The sequence below is a fragment of the Zosterops lateralis genome (genome assembly GCF_965231275.1).
Source record: "Zosterops lateralis genome assembly, chromosome: Z".
NCBI lineage: Eukaryota > Metazoa > Chordata > Aves > Passeriformes > Zosteropidae > Zosterops > Zosterops lateralis.
This window is the reverse complement of record NC_139800.1, coordinates 75,470,782-75,496,359: the sequence shown is the minus strand read 5'-3', so window position 1 is coordinate 75,496,359 and position 25,578 is coordinate 75,470,782. Positions and strand designations below refer to the sequence as shown.

The window sequence follows — 25,578 nt, the reverse complement described above, 5'->3', positions numbered from 1 at the left end:
TGAATGATTAATGCCCGAGCTGCCTGAACTCACCAAACTTCATTTCATTCAGTATTGAACACTCCCCTGCACCAGGCCTTGCTGGGCAGCCAATAACTCAGCCCGACAGTGTTTATACAGCAAAAAATTGGTGTAAAATACACAGGCAAAGCTGCAAACTGTTCTGAGTTTCTGTTTACATTCAATACATAAACAGCAGAGTGGCTTGGGCTGTGTTTCGTGTGTGCAACACTCGCATTGCAGGGCCCAGCTCTTGTGTGTACACAGCCTACACATAAATATTTCCCATTATTGTATTCCGTCAGCAGTACATTGTCGGAAATCAAGTGCCCGTGACCAAGGGCTGTGCACAGAGTGTGTTGATGTGAAGTTTATGTGACAACAGTAATGGGGCACGTTTCCCCATCACAGATAAGGATACTTAATATTTATACAGCGCTTTCCACTTTAAAGGCATTTTAGAAACATTAATTAGCACCGGCCTATCAAGGGAAAAATAATCTGAGACATGGATTCCTGCGGGTGAAGGGAACTTTGGAAAGCAGTGATGCCAAAAGGGACTTAAAAAGTAGTAACTGACAGCAAATTAGGCATGAATTTGGAATGCTGATTTGACAGCAATAAAGACCAATTCAATTTCAGTCTAATAGGCAGAGGTCTCCTGTCACTGGGGATGCTGAGGTCTCGTTAGCAGGGAGGTATTGACAGCTGGAGGGAAGAACACTGTGCACAGGAAAAGTATTTGGAGCCCGGATTTATGAGGGATGGGTTTAGGTTAAATACATACAGGCTGGCTACAGGACAACAAAGGAAACATTTGATAAGGCTTGAAGAGTATCAGCATGGTGCAGAGAATGTAATATGAGAAATAGGATTAGGAAAGATGACTTGAAATGAGAAAGAGCTTTTGGACAATATATTAAGAAATTGTCAGTTATATTTATTGGCTTGCAAAATAGTGTTTCCAGGGGAAAAAATGAAGCAGCATCTCTGGCTGAATTTAACAGTGTGCTGCAGAAATACTAATAATGAGGAAGAGTTCTAGGGGAAATAGATCAGTTTGAAAAACTCCACAGAGCTTGTTTCTCTTCACAGTCCTTTGTAGGGTAAATAAAGACCCCCTCATCTAATTCTGTACTCTGGAAAACCAATGTAAATAGAGAAATTAATTATTTTGTGCATGCCGGAATGCCAGTGCAGCTCTAGATCTGTGTATAGATGTACAAACACTGAATTCTGGCAAATTGCTCTTAGTTGTCAGGGCATCCTGACTCCTGGTTGAGCACCTTGTTTTCTCAGGAGTTATTTATATGGATAAAAGGCATGTTTTCCATTGGCATCACCTCATTTTCCCCGTGCCTCTTGCAATCAGGCTTTAATGTTCTGAGATGAGCTGAGCTGAATGTGCTGGAAGTTGGGATTTCATTAAGGGTACCAAGACAGCCAGTTCAAGGAATACTTATTCTGCTGAGTGATGTCCCCAGCCACATTAAGGAGCAGTTTCAGCTGGAGTGACCTGCTCTGATGGAAAAGCTCATCTTTGGGGTGTGGAGCAGCAGTCTGCAGTGTTCCCAGTGCAGAGTTCATATGCATGGTGGACATGTGCTACGGAACTTCTTCACAGCCTCTCTGTAGGAGAGCACAGATGAGTGTATTTTGCAAAGATGGCTGCTTAGTTCTTTAGCCATATCTGAGGCTGTGACGTGCTGTGGGGTCAGATTTCCAGCTCCTGTGTGTTGTATAAGAAGATTTGGGCTCTGCAGCATCTCTGTGCTGGGCAGGGACTGCGGGAGCTGGGCTGGTCAGGCTGGAGAAGGGAAGGCTCAGAGGGGATCCCATCAATCCATACAAACATCTCCAAGGGGGGCCAGAGGATGGGGCCAGGCTCTGTTCAGTGGGGCCAGGGCCAGGATGAGGAGCAATGGCCATCAAATAAAGGCCAGCAAGTTGCAGCCCAGCAGGAGGAAGAACTTGTGTCCATGGAGGGGCAGAGCCCTGGAAGAGCTGCCCAGGGAGGGCCTGGAGTGTCCCTGTCTGGAGACATCCCAGCCCAGCTGGACACGTTCCTGTGTCACTGCTCCAGGGGACCCTGCCTGGGCAGGGGCTTGGGCTGGGGGAGCTCCAGACATCCCTTCCAACCCCAGATATTCTGTGATTTGCAGCTCTTTATGGTATGACACCCACTGCCTTTACCTCTTTGAACCTACAAGTTCCTGTTGAGTGTTTCATTCAGTAGGGTTATGATATTCAAGTTAGGACTATCAGAATGAGATTCTGTCTGAAGTAAATTTCTTTGGTTTTTTTCTTTTCTTCAATCTGCAAGATTCTGTTTTGCAGAATTATTGGAAAAAGTTTTGACTTCAAGTGAATGCTGTAGTAAAAGTCTCAGAAGTTTGAGACCTATTAGTGTGAGGGATCCCACTGACCACATACAAGAATGATACAGAACTAGAAGAAAAGAAAAAGAGGAAAAGATTTTGTCTTTCCATGACAGAAAAGAACAAGGAAAAAAACCCAAAACAAAACAAAACAAAAACACCAAAAAGCAAAAAACCACTCAAAAACCCAAAGAAACCAAAGGAAAATACCCAAGGGGGTTAATGCTGATTCATATTATTTTCGAGTTTCCTTGGAACAGGCCTTTTTCCATCCCTCCCTCCAGCAACAGAACAGAAACATTGCTTGGCGAGATGCTGGAAGGCACACTTCTGTCAGAATTATCAGGGGATGCTGCTTTACAGCCATGGTTTGGTGTTGCCTAAATTCCTCCTGAGACTTAACTTTGCTGGAAAGCACCCAGAGATTCTTTCCTTTCTGAAATGCCTTCTATGAAAGCTGTGGCTGGTGGCAGCAGCAAAATTCCATAAATTCATCCATTTCAGCATCACTCCTGCCAACATGGGCACGAGTTTGTGCCTTTTCTGCTTCCAGTGCCTTTAACAATGCATCAATGGGATGTAGAGTGGAAAGTAACAATGAAAACCAAGTGCTTTTTGCAGAGCCTCATGTGCATTGTGGCACATGCATTCCCTTGGCTGATTTATTACCCTCACGTTTCACTCTTGAAGTTAAATTCAGTCATTATCTTCCGGATGAGGGGGGTTCTCTCAGTGCAAAATGTTGTTTCTTCTCTAATGCCTGTGGCTAAATGCACAAGAAATTTAATGGTGGGTTTGACGTAACAGTGAATTCTTTACAGTGGTTTGACAATCCCTAACAGATCCTGCAGCAGCTTTCATTCACTTAATTGTAAAATCCATTACAAATACTTTTCATTATCTAGGAAAATATATGCTCTATGGTTGATTTCCAGAGTTTAAGGCTTCAGAGACAGGAGTTAAATTTTCTAAACTTTTCCTAATTTTTTTCTAATGCTGTAAAGAAAATGCTTTGTCTTATTACTTGGCTAATTTCCCTGAAATGTGGAATCGTGGAATGAAGTTTTGTTTAAACAGCTCCAGACTATGTATTGTGTTAATGCGGAAGATTTTAGGAGGAGTAAACTGTGTTCCAGTAAAAATACAGCAATAAAATTTGCAACCTACGAGTCCTCTTTGATCACTTGGATTCTTTGGGATTTGATTCCCAGTATTGCAAATTGGGTCAGTAATTGATAGTTCATTGTGCCGCCATATAATTCACGGGGGTTTTTTTGGTTGGTTTTTTTTTGGTTTTTTTTTGCAAAACCACAGCAGAGGCACAACTGCCTCCTGGCCAGGGTGAAAGGACTGATTAGGCAACAGGAACTTGGATCCCTGAACTGCTTCTTCATGCTGGGCTCTCACACTCTTGGCAGAGTCTGGAGTCGGAGGAGTTTGTGATCCTGGCTCAGCTGTCTGTGCACAGACAGAGCCGGGCTGTGATGTGGAAAGCAGCATCAAAGGGGAGAAGGCAGGAGTGGAGAGCTGTCTGTGGGCAGGACATTAATCTGTGACATGCATCAGTTGAAAAAACAAATCACGCCATAAGAAATAAAAACATCCCAACACTTTTATAGAAAATTAACTAATCCAACCAAGCTACAAGTACAATCTGTCTTTATTTCAGTGATAATCCCCTCAATTAAAAATAGGCATCAATTACCATGCCATCAGTGCAGTGAGACTGTGTTAGCTGCTCTGAGGAAATAGTTATGTCTTTAGAATAAGGTGGGTTGTTTCTTTTCTTTTCTTTTTTTTTTTTTTTTAATATGGTGGAAATCTGCCATGATCTCATTAAAGTATTATTCCACAGAGCTGTAGACAAAGAAATAGCTTATGGTTCAGATCAAATCTGGTAAATCCCAACCTGGAATTACTCATCATTAGCTGTGTTAGTGAGTGTCGTTTTCCAAAATCAATTCTGTCATTTTGGATTATTTTCTGTGCGCAGTATGTCACAAGTGTTTATCTTGACAGAAAGCAAGATACACTCCTCTCTATTCTAAAATTAACTGTTTGAGTTGAAAAATAGCATGTAAGTATGAATTGCTATGATAAACATATGTGAAGTTATTTTTCCTTGTCTTTTGCTGAGGTAACTGTAGACCTGTTGGAAATTTCCATTAAACTTGAAGCCATGGCTGTCCAGATCAGAGGACTTGCCTGAATTAATATTCATTAAATACCCCTTTGACACTCAAGTATAGAGAGGAAGGCATGTCTGATCATTTGGTTTTAAGAGATTCTTTTAGTGAGTTTCTATCAGCACAGAAATTCAAGCCTTAGTGATCAATGTACAAAAATCAACTATCTTTAAGAGAAGCATTGTCTGAGAAAATGCTCTTTTTTCACCTTGCTGTTATTGGTTTAATATTTACCCCTAGACTGTTTGTAGTGTATTCACCCAGAAACACTAGGTTCAGCTGGACCAGGAATTCAACTGTGGGACAGAAACTGGAAAAGCTGGAAATAAACACTGTTCTGTCCCAGGACTTTTCTGTTCTCCTTGCTGACAAAAGCTCTTCAAAAACAAATTTAAATTGGTGCTTAATACCTGTAGATTTTGTGTGGCAAACATACAAACTAAATGCTTGTCTTTCCATCATGTGTTAGAGAAATTCCAAAACCCAGATGTATATCTGGTGTGTTTTAAAAGGGAAATATAAAGGGCTGCTTTTCTGTGGTGGGGAGAGCACTTTTAAAAGCTCAGGTGAAAAGGGGAGCATAATCTATATTTCAGGTGGAGTGTGTTGCAGTATTCATTCATACTGGATGTAAGGCTTATGCTGAACAAAACATTCTGTTTAGTAAGCTTTTTTTTTTTTTTTTTTTTTTTTTATGTTTCTTCCCAAAACTCTGTGATTTAAGTTCAAGGGAGACCCGATGACTCTCTGGCAATGTGTGTGGTTTAGTCTCTGAAACAGTCACATCTAAGACAGACCAGAGCAGCACTGGTGACAGGAACATTGCACAACAAATTTCAGGAAGGGCAGTGGAGGTTGCTAAGCATTTTATCTGTTGGGAGTAGGAAAAATGCTGTATGTGGATGAGTGTAATTAGGTCATTGGTTTATGTGCCCAAAGCCCTAGTTTCCCAATGCTTCTTAGAATTAACGAGGATGTATATTTAATGTGTGTCTTTGATTTGGCTGAAAAGCATAGCCAGGCAATCCTCTGCTGCCTATACATAATTGTATATATATATTTATGTACAGGGCTTCACAGACATAGATTATTCCAAGGAGGATTGGCAAGAACATCCCCTCCTCAATAGCCTCCAATTTCAGATACAGTCAGATTGCCAGGCTCTGGAACACCTTTGGTGCTACAGAACTCCTTGAACATTTGTCATTTAAGGGATGAGCTCAGGGGGTCTGTGGGCCACAGTTATTTCCTTGGATTTCTTGGAGAGGTGGGATACTCCAGGATGTGACAAGTGCCTGAGCCCAGGGGTTGCAAGGGTGGCCAGGCAGCCACTTAGCAAACTGAATTCAAGATGTGTTGGAAAAAAAATCTGTTTCCAAATCTCTTGTTTAAGGCTGCTTTATTTTCCCTTGGATGGCAGGGTTGCAATCTGGCCTTGCAAAATAGCCATTAACACGGCATGCTTTAGTTACTTGTGCTTTTTGCATTAACAACAACCTTGCCAGGACTCTCTGTGTGATTTTTCTTGGTGGTAGCAGCTCTGGAAGATTAAGGGAGAAGAACCTATGCAGCTGAAGCTGGAGAAGGGAGTATGTGAGAGGCACAGCCCTGCAGCCCCCAGGTCACAGGAGGAGGTGCCTGGGGGTTGGGGAGCTCAGATCCTACTGCAGGACCCCATTCTGGGGCAGTGTGGCTGTAAAGGAGGCTGTGATTCCATGGGGATCCTGTGCTGGAGCAGGGTCCTGGCAGGAGCTGTGGAGAGGGAGGAGCCCGTGCTGCAGCAGGTTTGGTGGGAATGGTGTGACCTTGAGGGGGACCCACACTGGAGCAGTTCCCAAAGGACTGATCTCATGGGAAAAAGATCCACACTGGAGCAGCTCCTGAAGGACTGGCCCCGTGGGAAAAGGATCAACACTGGGGCAGTTCCTGAAGGACTGGCCCCATGGAACTGACCCACACTGGAGCAGGGAAGAGATGCAAGGGACCCAACCCCTGAGGAAGAAGGAGCAGCAGAGCCCACCTGTGATGTCCCTGCCCTCCTCAGCTGAGGATTGGGGTGACAGGGAGCAGCTTTGATGGGCACTTGGGTGTCCAGCCATGATCAACCCACAGCATTCTTATTTCCATGTTGAATTTTTCCTTTTTTCTTTCTTCTTTCCATTTCCCTGCCCCTCTCCTAGAAGATTCTCTTCATTTCCTGTTGCACAAAGAAGCACTTGTGAGCACATCAACTCAGCAAAGCCTTCAGTGACTCTGGAGCTCACTTCTGCATTAAGGGAGTTCACGTTGGGAAAGGGCAGCAATACATCATCCACTGGAGGTTCTGCTGGAGTGTGGTGTACTTAACCTTTTAAAAAACCTACTCCTGCCACCAAAAGCTGTCTGTGCTGTACCTGGCAGGGCTCCAGCTTCTCCCAGTTTGGACCCACACTGGGTTCCTGCCAGGGAGCTACTGTGCTGCTGTTCCTGTCAGTGCAGAAATTGGGGTTTGCCACCAAGGTGTGCCAGATAATGAGGGTGGGAGCAATAAATTCAGTGCACTGAGAGGCCATAGTGGGAGAATGGGTGTTTTTGGCACTCTTTTGGGACAGGCAGCCCAGGCACACCTGGGCAGCGTGACCATGCCAAACCTGTGCCAGGAACAACTTTGTGAGGGGTGGTGTGACACCTGCTCACCCCTCCCCAGCTGCCACCTTCACCCTGCCAGTAACAGCCTCTACAGAAATGGGATTTTTGTCCAAACTTGTTCTGCTCTGCGTGGTCCTTGGGAGTACCATGCCTTCCTCTCCCTCACCCAGCTTTGTAACATTTCCATTTTTGATCATTCTGCGGGTATTTAATCACCATTAAGGCATTTTCAGCAGCACAGTGGCACATCAGCTTCAAGCTGTGTGGAGGCCAGTCAGTCCCAGAGAGGCAGGACAGTGTCTGTGAGGGAATTTGAATCATCTGGGCTTTTTGCTTTGAAGAGAAGTGTCTTTGGGTTCATTATTCCCTTTATTGATTTAATTCTAGCTGCTCGCCTTGTATCGATCTGGACTGGTCACCAGAGACAGTTTCACTGGAGTTTTTGTCTTTTCAGGCTACTGTTGGAAGGAAAAAACCCACTCCTTTGAATTAAGCATCATCTGCTAGAAAGGTTTTCTAGGAATGCCTGTTTTTATCACACTCCTGTTGCCTAATTTGCGATTGCTGACATGTAATAGACACACAGAAGTGCTCAAGATGAATGACTCAATGTGATAAAGCAGTAACTTCCCTGCCCCTGCCCCCGAGGCTTCATTCCTTTTTTTTTTTTCTTCTTTTTTTTTTTTTTTTTTCTTTTTTTTTTTTTTTTTTGATCCAAACTTCAAAAGGATTGTCCTGGATGTTTATGCTATCCCATTTTTCATCCCCCTCTGCAAAAGGAGGATGGCTGGTTTTATCCCTTCTCATTTTTTGAAAGCAGCAGTAGAGAAATCTTACACGAGGTATTTCCTTTCATGGTTTTCTGCTGTTTAAAGCCTTGGGGAGAACTGTGTGCTTTCGATAAGCCCCCAGTCCCCTTCCAAACCTTCTGAATCTGCTGATTTTTGTAATGCTGGGATCAGGTCTAGGATGCTTACAGGAAGAGAAACACCTTACTACATAAATTTTGCCTGGGAGCATGAGTATTGCTTACTGCTCTGGTTTTGTACAGCTTTAGTAATCAAATAAGAGGGTTTTTTTTCTTTATATCTTGTCTTCCAGCTCTTTCTCCTGCCTGTTGAGCTCTTGCTGTTAACAAGAGTCAGTTAAATGTGCCTGTCTGGTCATCACACTGTTGTGAGGGAAGGGCAGGAGTAGTTTAGGTTTGAACAGCCTCCTTTTCTGTAGGTACAGAAATCAGAAACAACACCACTGAAATTTCCCTCACCCTCATCCCACCAAGGGCCTCAAGACCTTTGTTGTATTTTTTCACCAGTAATATCGAACTTATTTGTCACATTTATAATTTTATTGGTGGTTTATAGAGTGTTGTGGGGTTCTGCAGCTAAATGGTCTGTTTCCTTGCATTCCCATCAGAAAACAGCTTATTCTTTTCCTTTTAGGACAGGGAAAGTGTAGCTCCAAAGAATTATGTTAATCTTGAAACTCAACAGTTTGACAGCACCAAAACCTCACTATAATGGCTCCGGTTGGTTCCCTCCAGATTTAGAATGAGCTTCTGTTTCTGTTGCCTGAATATTTTTACTGCAATTAACAATACCAAGAATGAAAATTTAGAATGGGTTGGAAACATGGCTGGTAAATTATTTTAAACGTGATATTTGTTTTTTAACAAGAACTTAAGCTAATCTCAAACTGAAAACCTGTGCATCCAACTGAATTCTGATTTTTTTTTCCTCCCTAATGATACCAGGAATGTCTTTGGTCTGCCAAATTTATTGGGAAACTTTTCAAGTAACCATTTTAATTTATAATAGTGCTTTAAAATAAATTTTAAAATGTCTTTTGAATTTTTGACATCACTCTGAACTGCCTATTCTGAACATGAGATTTTATCCCAGGCTGTGATCTGCTCTTTTAGATGGGAATTCTTGTGTCTTGGTCTTTCCTTTCTCTCCTTTGCAAAAATACCCATTTCAGACACAATCAGGATTCAGAATGCTCAGTCTGTCATAATCTTAATTAGCAGCAGTGTCTTTCCTGTGCATTCGGGCCATGAATTGTTTCTAATTTCTTTTCCTTTGGAAAGAAAATGATTGAGACATCAGGTGAGGAGGTGCACTTGAAAAATATGCAATTACCCTTCCCCTTTTGTCCCCAGTACCATTAGGCAGATAAAATCACGTGGGTTTCCACTGAGAGGACCTGTTACCAGTGCCTCAAGATCCAGGTGCAGCTCCATTTTTCAGCTATTTCTGGCTTGTTTTACCCAGGCAGCAGCACCTGTTTCATATGTGAACCATGATTATTCTCCTTTGATTGACACCTGCCTTCTCCTAATAATCTCCCAGTTGCCCACCTGCATGGTGTTCCCTTTTCTCTTAATGCTTTTAATGTAAGATGAAAAATTCCTTTACAGCACTGTGCTGAAACTCAACAAAAAGGCAAACTATCTAAATTTTTCAGTGGTGGTGCAGCACTGGGACAGTTTTCAAGGCTCTCTGTGGATTAAAACTGTATCATGTTTGTGGTTTGGATGCTGCTTTGAACCAGAGCGGTACAAGAAATTTTTCTGGACATACTTTACATTTGTACTAATATGTCAGAACTGAAGGTAAAAATCTGGTTTGGGCTGGAGTTGAGACAGCTATGTAAAGAAAATTACTGTGCACTGGAATCTAATCAATTTTGTCACATTTTCATTGTATTCTGTGCTTTCTGCTGTGGTTTTTCTGTTCCTATACATTATGTGGGGTAAGTTTCCATGGCTGTGAGAGGACACAGAGAAATGAAAGAGTGAAAGAGAAATGCACTGAAAGTTGCTGAACACACCAAAGGCAACCTGGGGAGTTTCCAAGCTGCCAAGGGCTGGAGGCTGGGAGAGCACCTGGACAAGGGGCTTTGGGCAGTGTTGAGTTGACTCAAGGACAGCTGTTCTCACATTGTGGACAGCTGGTGGGTCATCCCTTCATTTCCTTTTTTTAGCCTGTCTGACACAGCCTCTTTCCTCCTCACAGGAAGGTGCTGATTCCACCTCAATGCAACCCAAAATCGCTGAGTGTTTTTTCTGGCTACCACCACATGGGAAATGGAACCTGCAGGTGTCCAGTGCAGGTGCTGAGCAGGCTGGAAGGGCAGAGTGGTTGTGGGACACCAGTGTCACACCTTCCTGTGTGGGTTACTGCTACTGATGAGCCTCACAGTTCATCCTCAAATACCTAAGCTTTATCCAAGGCACATTCTTAATTTCCTGATTCAGTGTCTCTGAGAGCCTGGAGCCTGAGAAGAAGAGGGGACATGAGGTGCATGGGCTCTCTGAAGCTGCGTCTTGATCTGTGGAAAGGTGGAAATCAGGAATTTCTGTTTAAAATTTGACCTTTTTAATTCATATCTCACAGCTCCATCTGTTGTCTTGGTTCCTTTCCCAGAAGTGCACGGGTGGCTCGCTGATGCAGACACTGGTGGCCCTTCTGGGCTCCTCTGCTTTCCACCTTTGGGGGTGGATTGACATCCCAGCTGGGGTGTCACTGGTTTCTGTGATTTTGACCATTTGCAGCCATAAAAGGCAAAGTGGCTCAGTAAGAAGAAAACCCCTAATTTTATACTAATTTTAGAATCACAGAGGGCCAGTCCATCCTTTTGTTTATCTGGGGTTTTGTTGTTTATTTGTAGATGGTGCACCTTTCTTAAAAATCTCATTCTCCAGACTCTTTTGCAGCATTTACCCAACAAGTAATGAACTTGTGTGCTTGGTCTGAATATGCTGTGTCCTCCTCTTTTTGGGTTTTGGGTTGTTTTTTTTTCCCACCTCCTGTGTGTTTAAACAGGTTTCAGCTCTCACAGGTGTCACTGTAGGCGATTGTTTGATCTTGATTATGAAAGCTTTGATCTCATTTCAGAAAAGTATGAATGAATTCAGATCTGTGGCTGGGGAGGGTTCAGGAGGAACACAGGGAGAGGTTGAATGGGAGTTAAGAGGCAACAGAGAGGAAAGCACAGTTCTTAGTTCTAAAAACAATTTTATATTTAATATAAATCTATTAGAGGGGGGGAAAAAGCTTGCTATACTTCATCTGCTCTACCTTAGCCTTAAATTGAATCCTGCTCCCAGATTTATTAAGAACTTGCTGCTGCTCTATATTTCTAAGTGCATTTTGTCATTAGAAAACACCTACATGAGTGATATATCCACATGCTCTACTGATCTAAAGTGGTTTTCTGCAATAAGCTGATTAAAGTGAATGATCCAAAACCTGCTGAGCAGATCTGTGAATAATGGGTAATCTGGGCAGTAACGGGCTCCTGATGGTGCCCAGGTGTATGTGTACAAATTGTTCAGCAGGGAGAAAGAAAGTGCTTAATTCAGTCAAAGGAGTTTTTAAAACATCATTCTTTGGGTTGAGTCCATGGATTCTCCTAAATCAGAGCACCCCAGTCTGGTATTGAGAAGGAATTTTTCATCATATAGATGCTGAACTAGTCAATTTTTTCTTTCAGAAAAATTTAAATGTTGTTAATTTGTGGAGGAGGGGGCGTGTGGTTCATTCTTCAGCAGTCAGTGCAGAGGGTGGGCCCCGGAGAGCTGGAGGCTGAGCCCGTGGTTCAGGAGGCTCTGCAAGTCAGACTTAACTTGAAACTAACTCCTATTTTTCTCCAGTTAAATACTCTTTTATTATTTGTTTTAGCATGGCTTTCAGCTGTAGCTGCCATGTGCAATCACCAGATTTTGGGGTGGAAAACCCCATCTCTCCACACTCCACCTTGACCCCTTCAGGGATGGAGACAGAGGAACACCAGGACACACACTCCCGACACAAGAAATCAAACCAGGGTTTTTTTATTTGCCCTCTGAGGTCTCTGTGATCACTCTGAGGGGTAGGAAAGGGTTAGGGAGACCCAGCAGCTCCAGGATCTGACAGCCTGGAGCAGGATTATGACACAGTTTAGGCAGTTCTGGTGCTACATAAATGTATATGTGATAAATAGTGCTTAATGACTATGAGAAATGTCTCCCAGGTTTTGCCAATAGATTTGCAACACAGTGGATTTATGAAAGGCCTTGACAAAATTCCTAAACAAACCAAGTTTTTCCTTTACTCTGTACTTTTGTAGCTGTGATTAAGAGGTTTGTGTTTTTTCCCCAGTGAAGGCAGTGCTGGTGTGTTCCTCGAAGTGCATGTGGTCTAGTTTATTTAAGCAGGAAGGAGTTTAAGTGGAAATGAGCCACAGAAATGTGTGCCACTTGTCTAAAACAAACATGGTTTAGGCTTTTTTCCTTGTAAGTGACATCTATTATTACATTTCTAAGTAGATCTTTGTTAGTTAGCATCTGTAAGCGTGTTTGATCAGATGGAAAGATCCAAGGCTGTATTTATATTGCTGAACCAGAATGTTCTCTTGACATAATGACCTGCACCAATGCCAGCTGAAGTTAATTGGGAATTTGCAACTCAAAGGATGTAAGTCCCTAAAAAAGTTTCTGTTTTGTAGGACTAAATAAATGCAGTGTATATATAGAAATGTTGAGAACTGATCTAGACCAGTTATTGGAAATTATATCTGATATGAAAAGTTTTGTAATTGAGAGATTAATATGAGCATCTTTTCAATATAGAAGATTTGTTTGCTCTTGCTGCAGTAAATGTGTCAATTTATAGGATATTTGAGGGGTTCCAAGTTCATTTTCCTGCCCCTGGAGGATTCCAATGCTATGTGAACTAAAAAAGCCTGCACAACTTGTGTAAGCATAAAACAAAATCATCCCACATTTTATGGTTTCCAGTCCCAGAGAATGAAGAGTGTCACTTGCAGGAGCTGAGGACAATATTTAAAATCATCCTTGGTTTTAAATGTTTGCTTTAAGTTGTGTTTTATTGAGGGAATTCCAGGCTTGCCCTACAGTGGAGAGGTGGTGATGGATGCAGGTGCGGTTGCAGATTGGCCTCCAGCCAGAGGTAGAAGCTTATTAGGGAACATTTGTTTCCTTGGTTGAACATTATTTTGTGGTTGCTGCATTGAAAATATTCCTCATTAACTGTGAAATTGAACAAGATGATTGTTGTTATTATTGTTGTTGTTGTTATTGTCATTGTCTGGTGACCTCAACCAAGACTAGACTTGCTCAACACACTGAGCTTTGGGAAATGCCAGGCATGGATGTCTCAGGAATTGTTCTATTCAGCTATTTTCTGAGTATTTTTCTCTGGTTTCTAGGAATTTGTCTTGGGGCCGGGGATGGATTGGGTTCTGACCATCTCTGATACCATTGCTCTCTTCAGATGACTGAAATCCACACAAAAATATCTCAGTTTCTTCACTAACTTAGGGAAAAGTCCCTCAATTCTAATTTCAAGTCAGAAGTTGAATGTACCCAGCAAATTCTTCAAGACTTGATGGGGTTTACATTTTGCAGGATTATTTAGAAGTATATGGGCCTGCTTTCATATAATTTCTAGGAATAAATGCCAGCAAAAACTGTATCTGGAAGCTGAATACTCTTGCTACTGCCAAAATGTAAACCATTTTATTTTCTTTTTCCATTCTACATTGAATTAAAAAGAAAAATGCCTCTATAAATTACCTTATATTATAATCACTCTAGCATATCTCTAAGGGGGGAATACTATCATATTTTTAATCACTTTTAATATAGCTCCCATTTAGCCTACCCACATTTTTAATATTCCATTTTAAGGAGCTCTGTCTGCACAGAATATTTTCAATGCATCACTTCATGTGAGAGGCTTTCCCCCCTTCTCCATGACACCATTTCTTTTTCTTCTTATGGGTAACTTTCCTCTTTTTGCCCAGTAACCACAGGCAGTCAGGATTTCTCCCAGGAGCACTGAGAGCACCACAGAGCATTGGTTATTCAAGGCCAAGATTTTTTTGCTGAGCTTTAGTGAAGGTTTGAGGGGCCTCAGAAATGTGAGGTCTCTGTGTTAATGCTGTAATAATTCTCTGTCTACGAGCTGCTGCTGACACCTATTTTTATCATTCTAAAGGAAGTGTATATTAGATTTTATCCTCTATTATTATCTACTCATGTTATTAAGCCTTCATTAAGATTCATGTCCAAATGAAGCGGGGAGCCATTAAACCAACCTGGGGAAAGATGTACACACTGAGAAATTCAGATGGTGAGAGCTCTCTCTCCTCTCTTGGAAAAATGCCAGCTCATGGTTGGAACCAATTATTTTAATTACTTTAAAAAATGAGGGAATAATGCAGTGGTTCAGGGGCACAATCCTGTATTATTCAAATTCCTTGGGAAACCTTTCCATCTACGTTGGTTTGCGAGGGTTTTTCTCTTTCCAAATCCCATGAGAGTTGCTCAAGGACTAAGCTTGGGTAGAGTCATAACCACAGTGTGCAGGGCTGGCTCAAGAGGCAAAGCAAAGTTCAAGGACACTTCAACTTTGCAGAAAATAAAGGGGTTTTTTTGCTGCAGCTTCTGTAGAGCCATGGCCCTGAGTGGCTCTGAGTTCCTGGGCTGTTGGGTAAGGAGAGCCTTGCATGTCTTCTGCTCCTCACGGCTCCCACTCAGCTCTGGAAAGAAATATCAAGTCATGCAACCACTTTCTTCCAGATCTGGGGCCAGAATCTCAGCTGGTGTAAGTCAGCAGAGCTCCACTGACATTATTAGTGCTCCAGTGATTCACACCAGCTGTGGGTCTGGTCTTCTGTCTTAATTTATGAACTAAATGTCAGGAAATATGAAATGATCTCTTATAGTCAGCAGTTCTCCAGATGTGTTAATGGAGTTTAAGTTTACCAAAAGGCAAGACTTCAAAAAGAGATCCAGCAGAAGAATAAACTTTCAGGAAGAATGCCTTACTTACAGGCTTCTTGGCAAGAGAGGGCTGTGCAACTCACTGCAATTTAAAGAAATTAACTCAGTTATACATCAGGATATGGTAATACAGCCTCTCTGAGAAATCCAAAATAATTTCACAGCACAAAGCAGGCTGTTGGCATTCAGCGAGCAGCTGCCATCCGAGTGGGAATCACCAAGCCTTAAAGCCAAAATTAAGTTTCTGATGAGCTTTGTGTGAAGAGCCTAATGCTTCCACTCTGCAAGTGAGGTTGGGTTTATTCAGAGGCACAGTGCTGCAGCTTTTGGAGATTAAATGAGGACCATGTTGTTACAAGGACACAGAAGCTTAATAGTTCTCACTGTGCAATGTGAAAACTCAACAGTGGCTTGGCTTAAAGATGTGATCTCATTGGTGGTGTTGAAAACTGTTATTTTAGCCAATGAGGATGGAATTGTTGTTGACGCTGCTTAAGCCCTGTCAGGCTTCCTTGTCCAAATCAGAAAACTCTGGAACAGATGAAACCTCACAGCCAACAAATGTGGGGTCTCAGTGGTCTTTTAATTCTTTTATGCCTGAATAATATATAAGCATATGCTCAAAAAAAGCCAAACAAAACTAACCCAAGCCACCATACCTGAAATATCCCGTGGTGGCACAAAGGCCTCCACAGCCTAATTTATTTGCTAATGAGACCTTTCAGAATTAATTTAAATGATCAGTGTGTGGCTGCACACTGTGTGGTTCACATATGTTGTTCTCACTGGAGATAAACCCGAAAAGGTAAAAGAACAGCACACCTTCAGTGATTGAACCTAATAACCCTCTGTTGGGGCTTGCTGCCTGTATTTTATTTTTAAATAAGTTGATTTCAAGCCACCAGAGCAGTGTTGGATGCTCTGAGGTCATTGGTGAAGGGTCCAATTCCTGCAGGTCTATTTCACAGCTAATCCCAGTGACTTCTGGTGAGGCAAATGTCTGTTTAGGTGTCACTGCATGCCAAAAGGAATATAAGAGATGCTTGGCACAATTTATTCAGGCCTGAAGAAGAGCATTTTGGAAGAGTTGTCAGAGAAAGCTCGTTAGACTGTCAGAGAAAGTAATTACCATAATGTGAATATAGCAATATATTGAATTTAGAGGGGTTTGCAGAACTGGAATGGTAGAGAGAGTGGTGAGGAAACCCTTCTGAATGCTGGAGAGCTCTTAGGAAGTGGCAGCATCCAAGACTCAGCATTTACTGGGCTTTTGCTGATTGCCCTGGGGCACAGTGGGGATGAAATGAAACTCATTCCCCAGATCCAGGAAACACAGAATGTTCAGAGCTCTGAGTCTCCAAGGGCCTGAGGAACTTGAGGTGGGAGTCATGCAGTGCCCTATGTCTTAGAGAGCTCATTCCCTTTTGAAATTGTTGTGTTTTATAGACACTTCTTCTCCCTAGAGATTCCTAAGTAGGAGTTATGGAAAAATTTGGTTCTGAAAATTGCTGAATTTGACCAACAGTATTGACTTCACCACATGGAGCAGCTGAAGGCAAATGCTTGAGTCAGTCTGATAGTTAAGATTTCATTGTGTGCCTCATTTCACTGAGTCCTCACAGGGCAGCACTGGAGGCCAGAACTCCCCACCACTTCTGTCTAGTTCTTCCCAATCCCATAGGATTTTTTTTTTCACTTTTTTATCAATATTGCAGCAGTGTAATAAACCTGGGCATGAACCCTCAACCATTATGAAGCTCCAGCCAGCCCCAAATCCTGCAGTACAGCACACCAAGAAAAGACTGATTCTGGTCACTGAAATGCCTTGTCACTGGAAACACACACCCCTGTGATTGATAAATCCTTTCTAAACTCACAGAAGAAAAGGTTTCTCTGCAGGATTTAGTTGCAGGTTTTTTTGTGGATTCAGCCTATATGAGAGTAATTCCTGCAGGGATCAGAAGCTGTTGCAAATGCCACTTTTTTTTTTTTTTTTTTTTTTTTTTTTCTTTTTTTTTTTTTTTTTTTTTTTTTTCTTTTTTGGAAACACAGGATACATCACCTCCCCAAGGCACAAGGGTAGAGCTGTTTTTACTGGAATCATGTCTTGGAGAGGGAGCAGAAATAGGAAACATGGTGCATGATTTCTGCATCTGTGCTGCTCATCCTACCTCTCCATGTAGAAATTGTGGGAGAAATTCTCAGAGTGTTTAAAAAAACTTTTAACAAAGCAGCTGAAGTGGCGACATTTATAAACTGAATTTCCTCTGCTTGCTTTGCCACTTCCACCCCAGCAAGTGATTAGGTCTCACAGAAACCACTTTCCTCTTAGATGTAACCTGAAAAAAGACCAAAATATGTTGGAACTACTTGTATCTGTTTCTAAATTTATCTCACATCCCTCTGCTTTTTGTTTCCAGGCCTGGCATGGCCTCGCAGGCGACGTCGCAGCAGCGTTGCCCGGAGTGGGATCTGGAAACCCTGGAAAACTCCTGTGAGCCAGAGGACCTCTTCAAGGACATGTAGCCACCTGTGGGCTGGGGAAATGGGATACTGGTGCTTCTAGCGGTGATAAGTTATAAACAAAAAGGCATTTTTTTACAGAGCAAAGCCAAAATATCGAAACCCTCCTGATCTGCGCTTCTCCTATTCCTGCAGACCCTTGGCCTGCCACACCTCATTTGTGGGGATATAAAAGTTGAGTTTATCCTCTCTGTAGACCTTTTATCACCTATATGTGGGAAGGGAGAGAACTGTGGATGTGTTTTTGCATCCTCACAGCCTCTGATTCTGTTCAGGACCAACCATTTCCCAAAAATCAGGCATAAAGTGGTTCCAAACTACCACTGTAGTCAGCCTTTCCCAGCTCAGCCCAGGCATGGTCTAGATAAACCAGCTTTGTTTGAGGTGCAGGTGTGAATTTAGAATGGCCTGTTCTGAGTCAAAGCATACACAGAAATGTCCTTTTACTTTGCAGGGGTTCTCTGTGGCACTATGCATTATAAAGTATTCTTGCTTTTGGGAGTAAAGTGCTACTAAAGTTGATATTGACTGTATTTTAACTTTCTGTAGAAACCCACAGTGTTTAAAATTGTGATTTTTTTGATACTTCAGCTTTTTCCTTAAGGCGATTTCTAAAAAAAACCCAAAAAATAAAATGCATTTGAAAAATAAATCAAATTTGTCTTTATTTGTTAGACATTATGAGTAAAGGCAGTAGTTACCAAAGTGTGTTAGTGCCTGAACTTGTCTTGCCCCAAACTGATGCATTCATTTAGATTTAGATTTAGATTTAGATTTAGATTTAGATTTAGATTAGATTTTCACCAAAAAGACAATGTTAACATGCATTTACCTTCAATGGTCAAAATGAAGAGCTAAATGTGGACCTCAGGTTTCTGCTTTGCAGTTTCAAGAGCCTGAATCCATTCTTGGTTAAGATAGACGGATCCATTTCTTTCTGCAGAAGGAATCCCACTGATGTCAGTTGTTGAAATCTTCTGTGCTCTATGGGTTGCAAAGCTCTTTGGTAAAATACTTGATATTTTTTGAGGTGGCTCTGATTTGCCAGAATTCCATCTTATGTTCAATTAAAAGTATCCTTGTCAGTATTTGCAGGGTTCATACAAGAAGATGGGGATCTGAGAGTATTATATTTAAACATTCCTTCTCTGAAAAAACACGGTCACAGTGTTTTAAATTCTCAAAGGGCTTTGGGACAGTGTTATAAATCACACAGCAAAAATAAGAATGGCCAAAATATTTTGCTTGCTAAAAAGGCTTTGTGCCTGAGAAGTGACAGGGCCACAAAAGAGCCATTCATGCACCCATTCATAGGCACAGCCTGATTTAAAATCTTCCAGCGCTGATCTGACAATGCTTTCAGCAAAAGCTTGTATATGGTTTCAGTTTTAAAGTGAAAATGTTCCGTGATTTAACTCAAGAGTGTTAGAGCTTGGCTTGATTCTGCCTGCAGGAGAAAATGGAGGTAAATGGACCTGAACATCCCACAAAACTCCCCACTTTCAGAAAACTGTTGGGTTTCTAATAGTAAAATGTTGTGCAAATAGGAAATGTTACACACCATTGGCACGTGTAATAAAGTCTGTCAGAGTGGGATTTTTTTCGTTTTTGTTTGTTTTGGGGGGAGGGTTTGTTTGGTTTTGTTTGTTTGCTTTTATTTGGTTTGGTTTTTGGGGGTTTTTTATAGGTTTGCAGAGTCAGGCCAGGAGCTGGTCAGAAAAATTACATGGTGGAGGATACACACCTTGGTCTGTGTGAGCTCCATTGTGCTCTCTGGGGAGGGAAGCTGTGGTGCCCAGCCAGTTTCCACTCAGCTGAGGCTGTTTGCACACACACAGGCACCTCTTCTCCCCTGGAAGCCTCCTGACAACATGTCAGTGTCCTCAGCCATGTGGGAAGTGGTGGTGAAATCCTCCTTTCTCAAGATTTATTTGAGAAACCATTAGAGATTTTTAATAAGTTTTCATTTCCCAGTCGACTTCAAAGGCAAAAAACCCACCAGTCTCAAAATCAGTTCAGATCTGAGTTGGTCTTTCATTGTGTGAGAGCAGAGGTGGTATTTCAAAAAAAACTGCAGGAAATCAGTGAAACTTCTTCAGGAAGTGCATTTATCTGTGAGAAGTGGGGATATCTGCTTTATCTTTAAACTCATTCCTCACAGTGCCTGGAGACAGACCCAATGGTCCAGCTGACCAAGACAGGTGAAATCTATTTCAAATTAACTCATGTTCTTTTGGAAGGGAACTCTATGGTAATGCCTCATATTATGATTTTTAAAAACCTACTAAATTAATATAATACTTGGTGTGGCTTGGTTGTCTCTGAGAAACGCCAAGGGTTTTGTCATCCCTCCACGAGCAGTTCTGGATTTAATCCTCACTCCATTCACCCTCCTTTTCTGCAGATCTACCAAACATAGACTTGGTTTGTGGACAGGGTTCTCTGACTCAGGGTTTATGAGAACATGTTTTCCAGGTGTGCCAGTGAAGCTGCCAGTGAGATGTCACATCACTCAATTGCTTCTCTCCTACCCAAAATGACAGGAGACACAACAGAGTAAAATGCCTAGAAATGGGTTTTTCTAGGCGGGAGCTTAACCAAAGTTAAGAATGACAGATCAAATTCCAAAGATTCTTTATTAACTTTTCTCCTTGATACTGATCTACAAATGATATCCCAGGTAATATTTTTTCCACCAGTTTAAACTGTATTTTTGAGGGAAGATAAAACATGCAGATGTTTTACAGAAGGAAAAAAACGTGTTTTCATTAAAGGCTTGGACTCATCTAGAGTTTTTTATACCTTTAATGTAACTGCTTGAACAGAATGTATGATGTCATGCAAAACAATTTGCTATTTGAGGTTTGAGTTCAGCCAGCAAATTTTGAAAAGCACAGCTAAAAAATATTTCTCTTCAGGAGAGGAAAAAGAAAGCTCTGGACCTTAAAAAAAAACCAGAAAACCCCATCAATTCTTGAGGAAGTGCTACACAGAGTGTTGCCTTTGGCATGATAATGTTAGTTTGATTTTGAGACAATGTTTTGACAATCTGTATCACTACTTTAACTATCTTCTCACCATTATTCCCAAAAGCAGACACTCGTGTGTGTGTGTGTCTGTGTGTGCATCAGATTCTCCCTCTCTTTGTACCTGTGATGTATAAAAATGACTGTGTGTATAAATGTGATTCTCTGGAAATATTTAATGTGGTGTAGCTGGCTCTGACAGCTCCTGTGGCTTGATCCATCAGCCTGGAGGTGCTTGATGAGAGAAAAAGTCTTTACACATGGGAATTCAGGTGCTGATAAATAAATATTTAAGGCAAAGCTTCTTTTTTTCTCTCGTTTTTCTGGGAAAAATAAAAGTTGGGAATGGAGAAATCCAAATGGAAGGAAAACAAGGCAATAAAAGCATTTCCAGGCTGCTTAGAGACTGAAGGTGATACATTTGAACTTCTTCTGAGCAATCCTAATTGAGAAAAATGCCCAGGATATGGTTATCCTACTGAGAGAGGAGCAACCATCAATCCTCTCAGCAAGGGCCACTATCACTTTCCTATTAAATATTTTCCTGCTCTAATTTTATTCTAATTCTCTTCACAAAGTCTGCCTTCTCATAAAGTCTTTCTCCTGAATTTCCTTTTGATGATTTGTCATCCTCCATCTCATCTTTTTTTCTTCCTTATAATGTTGGTCAACATCTGAATTTTCATCCTTTTCTGACCATTAAACAATTTCCCTGCTGTTATAATTACACTCCAGAATAATTTTAATTCATAAAAGTCATCAGGATTAATCTACCACAGTTAGGAAAATGAAACTATATTTTTAAAGTCCAGCACTTTTAAGAAGGAAAACACTGAGCTGTAGGAAGATTGTTTTTGGAGATCCTCAGGGATGAGTCCTGGGGTCAATCTCACCGAGCATTTTCACCAGTGACATTGGAATAAAAAGTAGGAATTGCAGTGAAACCTCTTGAAGATGTAAGATGTAGATATGGGAAGCCTGGCAGTGTCTGATCTTGAATTTCATGCTGTCCCATGGGGCAGAGATGACAACAATAACCAGAAATCACTTTTTATTCTTCTTTTTTTTTTTTTTTTCCTTTTTTTTTTCTTTCTTTTTTTTTTTTTTTTTTTTCCTGAATTCTAATATCATCCAAGATGGTGTTTGTGCTAGCCCTGCATTGGATGACCATTCTACTTTAAGGTTCCTTCTTGGGAAGGAGAGAAGGAAACAAAATTCAGTTTTGGTGGTTTTTTTTTTTTTTTTTTTTTTTTTTTTTTTTTTTTTTTTTTTTTTTTTTTTTAATTTCCCTGGCTCTCTTTGTCTTGTACAGAAATATTTAACCAAAGAAAATTTTGCCATTGTTCCTGCAGCTTCCCAGAGTCACTGGACAGGTGATTTTGGAAAGGGACTGTGAAGATCATCTCTATAAAGGTTTTCTTGTGAGCCTCAGCTTTTTGGGAATCAAACCAGTGGCTCCTTGCTGGAATACCCTTCCTGGATAGCAAACAAACACATAAAATCACTTTAATGCTGAAGCTGAAAAATTCTGTCCTTATTATCTTCCTCTCACACACAGAGCTGTTGTTAATTTAAGAGAATCTGAGAGGAATATTTGGTAAAATTCATGTCCAGAGGTAGACATCCCCTCTGTGAAGGGCATGAAGGTATGCATTTAAAGATCTGTTTTTATGCAGCTATTAATGTAGAACTCATTTAATAATCATCAGTACAGCATGTAGCACCCATGTTGCTCTGAGTAAATGATGAAATACCACATTGTCCTTCTTTTCCACCTTAATTAATTATGACTTTGAAGTCCTGCATCTCATTTCTAGTGCATGGTTCTGATTCCTATTGGTTGAGAGACCAAGGTTAAGCCCTGGGTTTAATCACCCACCTCAATATCCTCATGTAGCCCTTTCTTTCTGGGATGTTGGCAGACCCTCTCTGGCTTCCAAGGTAGTTGAAAGGTGATGTTAAAACTCAATTTTAACCAAGAGCCTGAATTCTAGGCAGAAAAGGCAGGAGAAAACCCTGTCCTCCAGACTCACACCCACATGAAAATAGGGAAAGGCAATAAAATATATTTACAGGACTATTCACAAGCCTGCTCATCTCAAGTTTATAAAGACAGTATGAGAGCATTTTATGCAGCAAAGAAATGAGATGGAGGAGCACAGGGGTTCTTACATTAAATAGTCATTTAAAAGGTATCAAAATGTGCAATACCGTGCTCAAGCTTTTGCATTCTTGCTGTATTAGGAAAGCAGTATTGGCAATATTCTCCAACAGCATTTCCACACACTGAGCACATGGTTAATTTCCCTTACTGGGGAGGGGAGAAAATTGTCTTCACCATTCCTGATACCTGGCAGGCCCTGGTCAGGCAGAAACCATCACCTCTTATCCCTGAGGATGAATGTGCCCTTTACCCTCCTGTTATCCACGGATTATTCACATGGAAGTGGAGAGGGCAGCCAGCAGCACCAGCCTTGGTGCTTGCAGCAGGCCATCCCCAGATCCTCTGCCCAGGAAATTGCAGTGGGATGATTCTAAACCCAGGAAAAGCAAAAGGTAATCAGAATCAGAATCAGAATCAATAGGTCGGAAGAGACCTCTGAGATCAAGTCCAACCCAACCCTAACCTCAACTAAACCATGTGGCACCAAGTGGCACATCCCGTCTTTTCTTAAATGCATCCAGAGATAGTGAATCCACCACCTCCCCAGGCAGACCATACCAATACTTTATTACCCTTTCTGTAAAAAACTTTTTCCTGCTGTCTTCTACTTATGAGTTGAAGGCATCCCTGCACTCCATTTTTTTCACCCTGTCTTAGCTCAGCTTTGGTTCAGCTGGTGATGGTCAAGGCTTGGCTGGCTAAACACATTTATTTCATTTATTTATCACATTTATGGCTGTGGCAGGTCTGTGGGGAAGGAACAGCCCAGAGTCTGGTCCTGAGCAGCTCCTTATAGTGGAGGAGCATCCTGCTCCCTGCATCCTGCTCCCTGGGTCTGCCTTGTTTCAGCCTCATGACTCATTACTCCATCCTTCCCACCACAGAGCCAAAACCCAGAGAGATGGGAAATGAAATCAGCTGTCTACGAGCCGCACTAATAAATATCTATTAAAACCAAGAGCGTCTTCCCAAGAACAAAAGAGCAATTGAGACATTTTAAATCTCCGCAATAAATTAATCAGAGCTGATTTAGGGCAAGAAATATTTTTTTGCTGCAGAGGCATGGAGGAAGTGAAATAATTTCTGCCTAGCACTTGGCCTCTTGCAGCCTGTCTCGTTCCTGCTCATGCGAGCCTTGGAAAGATTGAACAGGGCTCTTCATGACAGCTCCCAGGAATGTTGTGTCTTCCACTTCGACTTCAGCTGAGCTCCATGGCCAAACTGAATGGTGATTTATTGCAACTGCTCCATAGTAAGCTGCTGTGAGCCCAGAATAAGCTGTTGTTTTGCAATGTTGGGGTTTTTTTCTCTCCTTCTTAAACCTTGATTTTGCTTTCAGTTTTGTGTAGAGGAACAAGCTGGCAGCTTTCTCCAAGTGGAGCTGCTGCAAGGGCCTTTCCTGTTGCTGTCACCAGTTTCAGTGGATGGTTCAGCTGCCTTCAGGTCAGGTTTTTTCATCTTTCAGGAGGTGTATTTGCTCAGTTAAGCCTAACCTATGGACCTTTGTTCCTCCTGAGTAGCACGAGTCCTCACCATGAAACCTTCAGACTTGCTCAGGACTCCTGCAGGAGGGAAACCTTTCAAGTCAAACTCCCCAGGTTAGAGAGCCTAAAAGAAAGTCTGATGGACAAAAGCCACTGGCAAGGTCTCAAAGCAATGAGATGTGTGAGGCTGACCTTGTCTGACTTTATCACTCCAGCTCAAGACCCTAAAAAAAAAAAAAAAAAAAAAAGGAGATGCAGTCTCTGGTTTCACAAGAAATACATGTAGGTTCCACAGCACAATAGGTTCTTCATGTCCTTTCCCTTCTCCTCAGTACAAAAGTGATTTGGATGGAAATCTTAAAAAATCAGGCTGAAGAATCAAGCTTAAACAGAGGTGGGCACATTCTGGCCAGGTTTTTACTGTGTTGTAGTGATTTCTATTTCCCAGCTCAGGGGAAAATTCTCAGATTGATGTTCACACCTCTCAGGGCTGGCCCAAGTCCCTTTGTTCCCCTATTGCTTGTGACTGTGGCACCCTCACCCTGCCCGGGACTGAGTTGCCAAATAAGTTCCTCCACACCCAGCCCTGAAATTACAATTTGAATAGAAAACTGCCTCATAATGAAATCCCTTTGAGGCCCTCGAAAATATCTCTATAAATTCTACTGACAGGGGTGATTTTTTTCTTTATTTCCCTGGCTAGATTTTTGCTGTAGCCCTTTTGTAATGAATTATTTTTCATTGTGGCACAAAATTACTTGAGAGAGTTTTTCTGGGGAGGGAGATGAATGAGTCAAGTCCTCAACCCCACTGCAGTCAACCCCAAACCCTGTGCAGACTTCAGGGGAGCAAAGATGTGAACTGTGTGCTTTCTTAAAAAAAAAAAAAAAAAAAAAAAAAAAAAAAAAAAAAAAAAGGCACTTTTAAAGTGCATAAAACTGGCCAAGGTGGCAGATTAAGGGGGTTGGGTGATGACCACCCTAAACAGGTTGTTTAGGGTGTCATAGCTGGAGGGCAGTGAAGTGGTTCACCTCAAGTTTATAGAGACACTGGGAGAGCTTTTATGCAGCAAAGAAATAAGGAGACAGAGATCCACAGGAATTATTACATTAAATAGTCATTAAAAATATATCAAAATATGAAATACTGTGCTCAAGGTTTTGCATTCTTGCTATATTAGGAAGGCAAGGGCCTAGAGGCACTTTAGGGACAGGAGGGCTCTTGATGTTTAGGGTGATGTGTGGAAAGGGATCTCCCATGGCTGTGCTTTGGAGGATTGGGGTAATCCTTAAAAAACAGGAGGTTGATGTTTTTATTTATAGGAGGGAAGAGCCCAGGCTGCAGCCTGTGGTACCACTGCTGGCCCCAGTCCTTGAGAAGGGTGCAGGTCAAGAGAT

At 41.7% G+C, this 25,578-nt stretch overlaps 1 protein-coding gene across 4 annotated transcripts in view; it reads left to right on the top strand.

Annotated features, from left to right (window-relative positions):
- XRCC4 (X-ray repair cross complementing 4) overlaps positions 1 to 18,105 on the top strand; it is a 139,763-nt gene extending 121,658 nt beyond the window's left edge. For all 4 annotated transcript variants that reach the window (XM_083883272.1, XM_083883274.1, XM_083883275.1 and 1 more), the window contains one exon: positions 17,405 to 18,105. In XM_083883272.1, coding sequence (XP_083739398.1) covers positions 17,405 to 17,510 — 106 coding nt within the window. In that variant the 3' untranslated portion in view covers positions 17,511 to 18,105. The remainder of the gene's footprint in view (positions 1 to 17,404) is intronic.
- The last annotated feature ends 7,473 nt before the right edge of the window (positions 18,106 to 25,578 follow it).